The sequence below is a fragment of the Capra hircus genome, chromosome 16 (genome assembly GCF_001704415.2).
Source record: "Capra hircus breed San Clemente chromosome 16, ASM170441v1, whole genome shotgun sequence".
Lineage (NCBI taxonomy): Eukaryota > Metazoa > Chordata > Mammalia > Artiodactyla > Bovidae > Capra > Capra hircus.
The window spans coordinates 26812694-26826326 of record NC_030823.1 but is presented as its reverse complement, the minus strand read 5'-3'; the positions used below and the strand labels follow the sequence as shown (position 1 = coordinate 26826326).

Sequence of the window (13633 nt, the reverse complement as noted above, 5' to 3'; positions counted from 1 at the left end):
TTCCTACCTTTAGTATCTACTTGGTTCTTGTGAGGTATTAATGGTCATTTGTAAAATGAATGGGCTATGTAAGTGCTAGTATTTTTATATATAATTATATATGTACACTAATATATACAAATTTCAAATAAACATATGAGGAAAAAATAAATGGTACAAGGACAAAATCTCTCTCATTTAAAACGTTTTTAAAGATGTAAATGGAGCTCATGTTGGTTCAGTTTTTCTTCTATTTAATCAATAATCTTTACTGAATTTATTAATAATACTTACTTTGACTTTCTGGAATTTTAATATCTTTCTCCATCTCCTTATCAAAAATATGATAATCAGAATCTGCTGCATCAGAGAAATCAAGCTTGAAAACCTAAAATATGTAATCAATAATGTTTAAACTTTTATTTGATCATACTTTTGTACTCAAATGGACTATATGTCAATATACTTTTTTGAGTAATAAAAATATAAGAGGTTTTGCAGCTGAAAGGCCAACATGTAACCAGCACAGTATAATAGAATTGAGTTATGACTACTGGTCATTTTCTTTCAGAAAATTCTTTTATTTCAGTTGTTTTCATAAAGATAGTACATATTTTTATAATATTCAAGTACTACAGCAAAGCTCAGAGAATAAAGAAAAAGCTCTCTGAACTGCCACCACCTATTAAAAAAAAAAGACAGTTGACATTTTGGTGTATATTTTTCTTAGACCTTCCTTCATGATGGAGTTTTTATATTTTAAGGGACATAAGAATTACCTGCAGGGTTATTAAATTCTAACAACTCAACTTTGGAGATTTAGATTGAATAGGTTTGGGATGGAGCCCAAGATTTCCATTTTTATTATACTCCCCAGGTGATTCAAATACAGGTTGTTCTCACATCACTCTCCGAGGAATCTAATCTTCATCATCTCGGGGTGCGGCGGGTGCGGGGAATGTCCTATTTATCTCCACAGTGAAGCTGAGTATTATACCATTAGTTGACTGGCACTGGCTTCCTTTACCACCAAGTGTAGAGGAAGAGAAGACCAAACTCTAGAGCTGTGCTAGGGGTACAGTAAGGGTTCTGAAGAGAGAGACCAAACATTGGTGTGAGCACCATGTTTCAATCAGGTCTTAGCAATGCTTCTAATTCCCGTCTACTGGGAAGAAGAAAAATAAGTCCAAGGCTATTTCCAATTATTTTTCCTATTACAAAAGTCTGCAGTTATCTTCCCTGTAGATAAGACATTATGCTCTACTCCATTTTCCCCCTCTAGATAGATATTTTTAAATGTGAAATTGTGGGTCCAACATTACATATTTTAACCTTTAATAAATTCTACTAAATTTCAGTCAGATATGACTTAGTGACCAACAACAACTAAAATTCTTTCTGAAAGTTTGTGGCAGTAATACTCCATCAATGAGACACAAGAATGTTTGTTTCTTCACATTTTTGTTAACACTGAATGTTTTGGCTTTCAATATCCTTAAGTATTGAAAATTTGATGAGAAAAAATGTGTCTATCATTGTCATACTTTTTATTCTTTTTGTCTAATGCTTAGGCTAAACATCTTTACATATGTCTATTGGTAATTTTTATTTTTCTATCAATTTTATACTCATAGCCTTTCCTCATTTCCTTATTTAGTTGCCTAATCATTTCTTGTTCATCTCTGAAGTTCTTTTTTTATATTAGGAATAGCAACTGATTGCTTATAATATATACTGTAAATATTTTCTTCCAGACTGTGGTTTGTTTTAATGTTCTTTGTTGAAATCACTGAAAAAATATTTTCTCATTTATATTTGAAGTCAAATGCTTTTATCTTTTGATTTATAATTTTTGGGTTCCAATATTAATTATTTCCTAACTCTGAAAATATGTCCCTCAATTTTATTATATTTTAATTAATTTACTTTATATTAATTGATTCATCCAGAGTTTTATTTCTGTGTGTGTGGGGATAAAAGTCTTTCTATTTTCACACAGTAAAATGGAAAATTATATAGACAGTGGATTAAATAAAAAATGCTTTTCCTGCTGATTAGAATTATTACTTTAGCTGAATATTAAATTCCTATCTATGTTGAATATGCTTCTATTTATTTCCATTTCTCTATTAGTTCCATTTCTGTGTGAGTGCATTACTATTTTTTAAAATTTTTCAGGACTTGAGTACAATCTTTTCTTTTTACTTATTCACACCATACACAAAAATTAACTCAAAACAGACCAAAGATCTAAATATAAAAAAATTATAAAAATCTTAGAATAAAATAAGAGAAAGTCTTTTGACTTTGAATTATGCAAAGTTTTCTTAAGTTATGATACCAAAAGGACAAGTGATAACAGAAAAAATAGATTGGATTTATCACAGTTAAAAACTTTTGTGTTTCAAATGATACCATCAAGAAACTAAAAAGACTCACAGAATGGGAAAAAATTTGTTAATTGTATAAGGAATTTGATGGGGCTTTCCTGGTGTCTCAGCGGTAAAGAATTTGCCTGCAATGCAGGAGCCCTGGGTTTGATCCCTGAGTCAGGAAGATTACCTGGAGGAGAACAAGGCAACTCACTCCTGTATTCTTGCCTGGAGAATCTCATGGACAGAGAAGCCTGGCGGGCTACAATCCATAGGGTGGCAAAGAGTTGGACATGATTCAGGCAACTTAGCACACATGCAAGGAATTTGATAAGGGACTTATATCCTGAGTATATTTTTAAAAATTCTTAAAATTCATTAATTAAAAGATAGATAATCAAACCAACAAGAAGATACAGTAATTGTAAATATATATGCACCCAACATAGGAGCACCAACATAGAGCAGTTCAGTTCAGCTCAGTTGCCCAGGCGTGTCCGACTCTTTGCGACCCCATGAATCGCAGCACGCCAGGCCTCCCTGTCCATCACCATCTCCTGGAGTTCACTCAGATTCACATCCATCGACTCAGTGATGCCATCCAGCCATCTCATCCTCGGTCGTCCCCTTCTCCTCCTGCCCCCAATCCCTCCAGCATCAGAGTCTTTTCCAATGAGTCAACTCTTCACATCAGGTGGCCAAAGTACTGGAGTTTCAGCTTTAGCATCATCCCTTCCAAAGAAATCCCAGGGTCGATCTCCTTCAGAATGGACTGGTTGGATCTCCTTGCAGTCCAAGGGACTCTCAAGAGTCTTCTCCAACACCACAGTTCAAAAGCATCAATTCTTCGGCACTCAGCCTTCTTCACAGTCCAACTCTCACATCCATACATGACCACAGGAAAAACCATAGCCTTGACTAGGCTGACCTTAGTCGGCAAAGTAATGTCTCTGCTTTTGAATATACTATCTAGGTTGCTCATAACTTTTCTTTCAAGGAGTAAGCGTCTTTTAATTTCATGGCTGCAATCACCATCTGCAGTGATTTTGGAGCCCCCCAAAATAAAGTCTGACACTGTTTCCACTGTTTCCCCATCTATTTCCCATGAAGTGATGGGACTGGATGCCATGATCTTCGTTTTCTGAATGTTGAGCTTTAAGCCAACTTTGTCACTCTCCTCTTTCACTTTCATCAAGAGGCTTTTTAGTTCCTCTTCACTTTCTGCCATAAAGGTGATGTCATCTGCATATCTGAGGTTATTGACATTTCTCCCGGCAATCTTGATTCCAGCTTGTGTTTCCTCCAGTCCAGCATTTCTCATGATGTACTCTTCATATAAGTTAAATAAGCAGGGTGACAATGATAACAAATGGAAAGACAGAAATTGGCAGTAATGCCATAGTTTGACACTCCACCTACATCAATGGACAGATTATTTAGACAGAAAATCAAGAGGAAAATGTGTTTTGTGTGTGTGTCTAGTCACTTAGTCATGTCTGACTCTTTGCGACCCTTTGGACAGTAGCCTGCAGGCTCCTCTGTCTGTGGGAATTTTCAGTCAAGAACACTGGAGTGAGTTGCCATTTTCCTGCTCCATGGGATTTTCCCAACCTAGGGATAGAATCAGTGTCTCCTGCTTTGCTGCTGCTGCTGCTAAGTCACTCTGTCATGTCCGACTCTGTGCAACCCCATAGACATCAGCCCACCAGGCTCTCCCGTCCCTGGGATTCTCCAGGCAAGAACACTGGAGTGGGTTGCCATTTCCTTCTCCAATGCATGAAAGTGAAAAGTGAAAGTGAAGTCGCTCAGGTGTGCCAGGCTCCTCCATCCGTGGGATTTTCCAGGCAAGAGCACTGGAGTGGGGTGCCATTGTCTTCTCCCTCCTGCTTTGCAGGTGCATGCTGTACCAGCTGAGCCATCAAGGAAGCCTAGTAGGAAAATACTGGCCTTAAGTGATACATTAGACCAGTGGATTTAATAGATATATAGAGACTATTTCATCCCCAAGCAGCAGAATTCACATTCTTTTCAAGTGCACATGAAACTTTATCCAAGATAGATTATATTTAGGCCACAAAACAAATAACAATAAATGTAAGAAGATTTAAATCATATTTAGCATCTTTTCTAACAACAACAGTGGGAAGGAGATGAATTATTCAATTGAGCCAGAACAACTTTGCATTTGGGAAAAAATTAAGTTAAACACACACAGCAAAATAAATTATATTAATGCATAGATGAAAATTTTAAAAGGTTTATTATATGTTTTTATTAAGCAACCAGTGATTCAACAATAATATTAGAATAGGGAAAGGTATTACTGAAAAGTTAGAATGTACAAAAGAATATATTGTAAACTTATTTTCATTGATTGTCAAAAATAAGTATAGCACAGATGACAGATACATTTTTAATTCTTTTTACATACCATCCTCATATCAATGTGAAAACAGCAATAATACAACAAAATTTTATTTCCTTAGGACAAATTACTAGGAACAGATTTCTAAATCAAACAAAATGATAAGTTAAAAATATCAATATGTATTTCCAAAACTACCACCAGACATGTATGAATCTCTACTTCACAACCTTATAATTATAGAATATTAGTTCTCTCTTTCTAAAAATCTTTTCTTAATTTGTTTGGTTTCAAACATTATCTTTATTGTTATTACACTTCAGTATAGGGTAAATATGGAGAAGGAAATGGCAACCCACTCCAGTGTTCTTGCCTGGAGAATCCCATGGATGGAGGGGCCTGGTGGGCTGCACTCTATGGGGTTGCAAAGAGTCAGACATAACTAAGCAACTAACACACACACACACACACACACACACACAGATAGGGTAAATACAGTATATAGTGAATGAAATTCACTACTAATCTCTACTTATTACTAATGAGAACATAAACACAGTCTTTTGCTATTCATATTTATTCTCTGATGAATTTTGGATTAAATAGTTTATACTTTTTACTGAAATATTTTTGAATCTCATTAGTTTGGAAGTTATACTGGTGGCACTGGGATCATTAGGTTATCCTCTACTTATGCTTAATCCACTGTGTTTTTCTTTAAAAGCAAGTATCTTTAATTTCATTTAATCATTTATTAATCATTTTAAAACACAATGGTACATGTACACAATGGGAATGTAAATTGGTACAGTCACTATGGAGACCAGTGTGGAGTTCCAAAAAAAACTAAAAATTAAACTACCATATGACCCAGCAATCTGGCATATACTTGGAGAAAACCGTAATTCAAAAAGATACATGCACCCCAGTGTTTATTGCAGCACTATTTCTAATAGCCAGGACATGGAAGCAACCTAAATGCCCATCAACAGAGGAACAGATAAAGAAAGATATGGTACATATATGCAATGGAATATTACTCAGCCATAAAAAATACCATCATCAGCAACATGGATGGACCTAGAGATTGTCATACTGAGTGAAGTTAAGTCAGAAAGAAAAAGACAAATATACAATATTGCTTACATGTGTAATCTAAAATACAGTGCAAAATGAACTTATCTACAAAACAAAAATAAAGTTATAGATGTAGAGAACAAACTTATAAATACCAAGGAGGGAATGGATGGGTGGCATGAATTGGGAGACTGGAATTGACATATATACACTATCGTGTATAAAGAGATAACTAATGAGAACCTAATGTTCTCAGTGCTCTAGGAACTCTACTCAGTGCGCTAGGTGAGCTAAATGGGAAGAAATCTAAAAACAGGCAATATATTTATATGTATAACTGATTCACATTGCTGTACAGCAGAAACTAACACAATATTGTAAAGCAACTATATTCCAATAAAAATTAATTTAAAAAACCCCCCAAATCCACAAGGTATATTTTCTGTTTTTTAATAGCTCATTACTTTTCCCTTTTTTAAACTGATCATAATAATTTTAAAATTCACGCTGCTGCTGCTGCTGCTACATCACCTCGCTAGTAAGTATCTAATGAAACTTTGATATCAAACATTAGATTAACAATGAAATACTCTATCATAGTGAAACAAAATAAACGTTCCATACTGAACTTACATTAGCAGAATCTGAGATTTTTGATTCGTTGTCTTTGTTTGAATATTTTGTAGTGTTTAAATATACATAATTCCGAATTGTTGCTGATAATAATCCATCAGCCCATTCCATAGTATTAGGATCCAGATGTCCATATAGTTCACTGAGAGTGATACACTTTGGATTTAAAATACAAATATCTATTTTTCCTCTTCTTCCTGAAACCTGAGAAAAATCCAGTGTGATTTTTAAAGACACTGACTATAGAACAATTGTCTAATTTTTTTTGTATCATTCCTACTAGACGTTTTAGGAGAGATCTTTCCCTTCAAAGAAGGATTCTTTATAAAGGTAGCACTTTGCAAGAAATAGTAAAAATTGACTTATTAAAATTAGTCTTTATATCCAAATAATTATTTTTTAAAATTACAAATACTACAAATAAGGCTTCCCTGGTAGTTCAGCTGGTGAAGAATCTACCTGCAATGCAGGGGACCCTGGTTTGATTTCTTGGTCAGGAAATTCTGCTAGAAAAAGGATAGGCTACCCATTCCAGCATTCTTGGGCTTCCCTGGTGGCTCAGATGGTAATGAATCCACCTGCAATGTGGGAGACCTGGATTTGATCCCTGGGTTGGGATGATCCCCTGGAGAAGGGATCGGCTACCCACTCCAGTATTCTGGCCTGGAGAATTCCATGGACAGAGGAGCCTGGCAGACTACAGTCCATGGAGCTGCAAAAAGTTGAACACAACTGAGCAACTTTCACAGACACACAAATGAATCCCTAGGAAAAGAATGGGAAAAAGGAAAACCCATCATGCTTCTAAATGGACTTAGTAGATGTAATGAAGGGATATATCTGGAGATGGGAAAATTATCCTGATTATCCAAGTGAATTCAATCTAATTGCATGAGTTAAAATTGGAAGAGGAAAGCAAGGGAGCAAATCAGAAACAGGGCAGTACAGAAGGATCTAGAGGTACGGACAGTGGGCAAAGCTCTGAGACAGGCCTCTAGAAGGTAAGGGCAGCTTCCCGCTGACAGACAGCAAGGAAATTGGACCTACTATTTATGCCAACACCTGAATGCACAAGGGAAAGAGTTCCTCCCCAGAGCCTCCGGACAGAAACTCAACCTGCTGACATCTGGATCATAGCCCAGTGAGACCCATACTGGGCTTCTGACTCCCAGAACCTGAAGGTAATAAATGAGTCTAGTTTTAATCCATGTCGTTGTGGTTATTAGTTATAGCAGCAATAGAAAATGAACATTTTCTATTTCATATATATGTATATATATATACAATGAAATATACTCAACAAATATATACAATATAAATATACTCAGCCATAAAAAGAATAAAATGTCAGGAAGCATTTAACAGGAGGCTTACTGTGTGCTGTTTTGGATCTGTCAGGAATTCTCTGTTCCTTATTAATTCCCGAATATTCAGGAATTAACCGGATAGGCAAGCCTCTCCAGGGGTCTGAGGAATCCAGGCATTTCCTTCATTAGTTTTTCTATATGGTGATAAGTACCGTCTTCCTTTTTATGAACCATATGGTAAAAGTGACTGTTTACAACCCTCTCTCTTTCATATGGATGACCTCATGTTTCCTTGTAAGTTTTGATTTTATCTCTGCTGAAAATAGCTATCTTGTAAGACTGTATAAATACCTACACAATGTTGAATAAAATACCTCTGCTCCATCAGAGCTTTGGTCCCTGTGTCTTGCTTTCTCTCTCTCTCTTTTTCAGGCTGATCCCCTGGAGTGCAGAGGCTCTCTGAGTTCAATTTCCTGTCCGGGCTTCTAAGACCCTCTCGAGAAGGCGCTCTGAACCTTCACCCCATCGAGAGGGCACCTGAGGCCTCTGTGAGAAAGCAAGCCCTGTGCCAGGGCCTTTATTGGCTTTCTGCGTAAACCAAGGAATATCAGCCTCTTTCTCTCTCCTTTACTTTCTTATCGGTCGACTCCGGACCACCAGGTCCATTGAAGGACCTCAACAAAATAACATCATTTACAGCAACAGAGATGGACCTAGAGATTGTCATATTAAGTTAAGGAAGTCAGAGAAAGACAAATGATATATTGTTTATATATGGAATCTTAAAACATGATACAAATGAACTTATTTACAAAACAGAAATAGACTCACAGATATAGAAAACAAACTTATGGTTCCCAACTGGGGGGGGGCAGGGATAAGGACTTTGGGATTAAAATATGCACACTAATATATATATAAAGGGCTTCCTGGTGGCTCAGGCAATAAAGAATCTGCCTGTGCTGCAGGAGACCTGGGTTCAATCCCTGGGTTGGGAAGATTCCCTGGAGAAGGGGATGGCAACCCATGCCAGTATTCTTGCCTGGAAAATCCCATGAACAGAGGAGCCTGGTGGGCTACAGTCCATGGGGTGGCAAAGAGTTGGACATGACTAAGTGACTAACTATGTATAAAATAATCAACAAGGACTTACTATATATAGCACAGGGAAATAAGTATCTTGTAATAACCTATAGTGGAAGAGAATGCAAAAAAAAAGAATATATATATATACACACATGAATGTAAAAAAAGAATACACACACACACATATAAAACTGAATCACTGCTGTATACCTGTAACTAACCTATTTCAATTAAAAAAAACTTTCCATTAAAAAAATTCCCATTATGCCTCATCTAGGAACACAATCAGTATTTGAGCTAGGATGTGTTTTGTCTGGAGTCAGAGTTGGATATAAAAGTCAGGAAGAGTAAGATATAGTTTTAAGCTTCAGGTCATAATTGGTACTCAGACTTTATTTACAACATTCTAATTTCCCTGATGCTGGGAAAAATTGAAGGCAAAAGGAAAAGGAGAGGGCAGACGATGAGATAGTTACACAGAAGCACTGAATCAATGGACATGAATCTGAGCAAACTCCAGGATACAGTGAAGGACAGAGAAGCCTGGCGTGCTGCAGTTCATGGGGTTGCAAAAAGGCGGACATGACTTAGTGACTGAACACACACATACACAATCTGTCTGGTGGCTACTGGAATAACAGATGTCTGTGTCACGATTATGCATTTCAAGCAGGAAGAACGGCAGGCATTTCTTGCAAAAGCTGCAAGAAGGCTACAGACCCACAGAAGCCTAAAATAAGAAATTTCAGATCAAGATATACAACAGACCATCTAAGGCTCTAGGGAGAAGCTAAGGTAAGAATGTTTGAGATTAAAACATTCAAAAGCAGCTGCATATACAAGGGAATTGTGAAAGTCAGATCCAGACCCAGTAGAGATGCAGCCACGAGGGGGTGGGGGGGAAAGTGAAAAGACTTAAACTTTCATCTCGGGCTGATCCTTAGGCTTAGATCAGTGAAGAACTATCCCAGCAGACAGCACGTCTGTAAAGCCTGAGAAATGTGGCTCTTTTTACGAACGCTCAGTTTTCAACAATAAAAAAAATCACAAGGAATACAAAGAAACATGAAAACTTGCCCATTCAAAGTAATAAACTAAACAGAAAACATCCCTGAGGAAGCTCAGATATTGAACATAATAAAAAAAATTTAACTGTAGTAAATATGCTCAAAGAGATGAAGAAAATCATAGCTCAAACTAAAGGAAATGAGTAAAATGATATGAGAAAAGTAGGGAATATAGGTAAACAGAAATTATGAAAAGGAACCAAATAGAAATTACAGAGCTGAAAATATAACAGCTGAAATAAAAAATTTCAGCAGAGGTAATCAGTTAATTTAAGCAGCCAGGAAAAAGAATCAGCAAATTTGAAGTTAGGACTATTAAAATTACCTTGTTTGAGGTCATAAAACAACTCTCAATACATTTTAGAATATTGAAATCAATATTCTAAATATTCTTCTCCAACTGCAAATGAATAAAAACAGAAATCAATAACAAAAGTTGGAAAATTTTCCAATACATAGAAATTTAAAAATATACTTCTGAACAACCAATGAGTCAAAGAAGAAATAGGGAATTGAGATGAGCGAAAATGAAAACACAACATAGCAACACTTATGGAATACAGTGAAATTAATGCAAAGAAGAAAAAGTACAGCTATAAACACCCACATTAAAAGAGAAAAAAGACCTCAAATCAACAGTCTAATTTAAACTCTAAGGAACTGGGAAAAGAAGAGCACAGTAAGTTCAAGACCAGCAAGAAGAAGGAAATAATGATCAGAGAATAGATAAATAGAGAATAGAAAAACAATAGAGAGAACCAATATGACCAAAAGTTGGTTGCTTGAAAAGATCAATGCAATAGACAAACTTTTAACTAGACTGAAAATAGAAAACAAATAACAGAAATAAAAGCATGTACATTACTACTGCCTTGCAGATTTAAAGGATTATAAGAAAACATTATGAACAGTTGTGTGCCAACAAATTATATAATCTAGATGAAACAGGCAAATTCTTACAAACACAGACAACGACTAAAACCTGACTCAAGGAGAAACAGAAAATCTCAGCAGATCTATAACCAGTAAGGAGATTGAGTCAGTAATCAAGTGAAGTCGCTCAGTCGTGTCCAACTCTTTGCGACCCCATGGACTGTAGTCTAGCAGGCTCCTCCGTCCATGGGATTTTCCAGGCAAGAGTACTAGAGTGGGATGCCATTGCTTTCTCCAGAGGATCTTCCCAACACAGGGATTGAACCTGGGTCTCCCGCATTGTGGGCAGATGCATTACCATCTGAGCCACCAGGGAAGTCCATCAGAAATCAAAAACCTCCTAAAAAGTAAAGTCCAAACCTAGATGTTAGATGAGCTTGATGAAACATTTAAAGAAGTACTAACATCAAAGCAAAAAATAAAAAGGAGGGAACAGGTTCTAACACATTCTTTGAGGCCAGCTACGTACCCTGATTCCAAACCCAAACAAAGATACCACAAGAAAAGAAAACTATGGACCAGTATATATATATAAAGCACTGGCAAACTGAACTCACCCAAATATCCATTAAGGGATGAACAGATAAACAAACTGTAATGAATGGACAAACAAATAGTCCGATAATGGAATATTACTCAGCCATAAAGTAGGATGAAGTACTGATACATGCTACATCTTGGATGAACCTCAAAATCATATGTGAAAGCACCCAGAAGAAGAGGTCTCATATTGCACGATTCCTTTTATATGAAATAATCTGAATAATCAGATGAAGCAAGGCAAAGGCTTAATAGAGTTTTGCCAAGAGAACGCACTGGTCATAACAAACGCCTTCTTCCAACAACACAAGAGAAGACTCTACACATAGACATCACCAGATGGTCAACACCGAAATCAGATTGATTATATTCTTTGCAGCCAAAGATGGAGAAGTTCTATACAGTCAGCAAAAACAATACCAGGAGCTGATTGTGGCTCAGATAATGAACTCCTTATTGCCAAATTCAGACTTAAATTGAAGAAAGTAGGGAAAACCACTACACCATTCAAGTATGACCTCAATCAAATCCCTTATGATTATACAGTGGAAGTGAGAAATAGATTTAAGGAACTAGATCTGATAGATAGAGTGCCTGATGAACTATGGAATGAGGTTCATGACATTGTACAGGAGGCAGGGATCAAGACCATCCTCAAGAAAAAGAAATGCAAAAAAGAAAAATGGATGTCTGAGGAGGCCTTACAAATAGAAGTGAAAAGAAGAGAAGCAAAAAGCAAAGGAGACAAGGAAAGATATAGCCATTTGAATGCAGAGTTCCAAAGAAGAGCAAAGAGAGGTAAGAAAGCCTTCCTCAGTGATCAGTGTGAAGAAATAGAGGAAAACAATAGAATGAGAAAGACTAGAGATCTCTTCAAGAAAATTAGAGATACCAAGGGAACATTTCATGCAAAGATGGGCTCAATAAAGGACAGAAATGGTATGGACCTAACAGAAGCAGAAGATATTAAGAAGAGGTGGCAAGAAAACAGAAGAACTGTACAAAAAAGATCTTCACAATCCAGATAATCACGATGGTGTGATCACTCATCTAGAGCCAGACATCCTGGAATGTGAAGTCAAGTGGGCCTTAGAAAGCATCATTATGAGCAAAGCTAGTGGAGGTGATGGAATTCCAGTTGAGCTATTTCAAATCCTAAAAGATTATGCTGTGAAAGTGCCGCACCCAATAGGCCAGCAAATTTGGAAAACTCAGCAATGGCCACAGGATTGGAAAATGTCAGTTTTCATTCCAATCCCAAAGAAAGGCAACGCCAAAGAATGCTCAGACTACTGCACAATTGCACTCATCTCACACGCTAGTAAAGTAATGCTCAAAATTCTCCAAGCCAGGCTTCAGCAATATGTGAACCATGAACTTCCAGGTGTTCAAGCTGATTTTAGAAAAGGCAGAGGAACCAGAGATCAAATTGCCAACATCTGATGGATCATCAAAAAAGCAAGAGAGTTCCAGAAAAACATCTACTTCTGCTTTATTGACTTCACCAAAGCCTTTGACTGTGTGGATTGCAACTGTGGAAAATTCTGAAAGAGATGGGAATACCAGAGCACCTGACTGGCCTCTTGAGAAATCTGTGTGCAGGTCAGGAAGCAACAGTTACAATTGGACATGGAACTACCGACTGGTTGCAAATTGGGAAAGGAGTATGTCAAGGCTGTATATTGTCACCCTGCTTATTTAACTTATATGCAGAATACATCATGAGAAACGCTGGGCTGGAAGAAGCACAAGGTGGAATCAAGATTTCAGGGAGAAATATCAATAACTTCAGATATGCAGATGACACCAACCTTATGGCAGAAAGTGAAGAAGAACTAAAGAGCCTCCTGATGAAAATGAAAGAGGAGAGTGAAAAAGCTGGCTTACAACTCAACATTCAGAAAACCAAGATCATGGCATCTGGTCCCATCATTTCATGGCAAATAGATGGGGAAACAGCAGAAACAGTGGCAGACTTTATTTTTGGGGAGGCTCCAAAACCACTGCAGATGGTGACTGCAGCCATGAAATTAAAAGATGCTTGCTCCTTGGAAGAAAAGTTATGACCAACCTAAACAGCATATTAAAAAGCAGAGACATTACTTTGCCAACAAAGGTCTGTTGAAGGCAGGAAAAGAAGGGGACGACAGAGAATGAGATGGCTGGATGGCATCACCGACTCAATAGACATGAATCTGAGTAAACTCCAGGAGTTGGTGTTGGACAGGGAGGCCGGGTGTGCTGCAGTCCATGGGACTGCAAAGAGTCGGACAT

At 37.0% G+C, this 13633-nt stretch overlaps 1 protein-coding gene across 1 annotated transcript in view; it reads right to left on the bottom strand.

Annotated features, from left to right (window-relative positions):
- The window catches only part of DNAH14 (dynein axonemal heavy chain 14), a 398456-nt gene that overhangs the window by 172130 nt on the left and 212693 nt on the right, over window positions 1–13633 (bottom strand). The window contains exons 38-39 of the mRNA XM_018059938.1: window positions 6427–6630; window positions 274–367 (exon numbers count right to left, since the gene is read on the bottom strand). Coding sequence (XP_017915427.1) covers window positions 274–367; window positions 6427–6630 — 298 coding nt within the window. The remainder of the gene's footprint in view (window positions 1–273; window positions 368–6426; window positions 6631–13633) is intronic.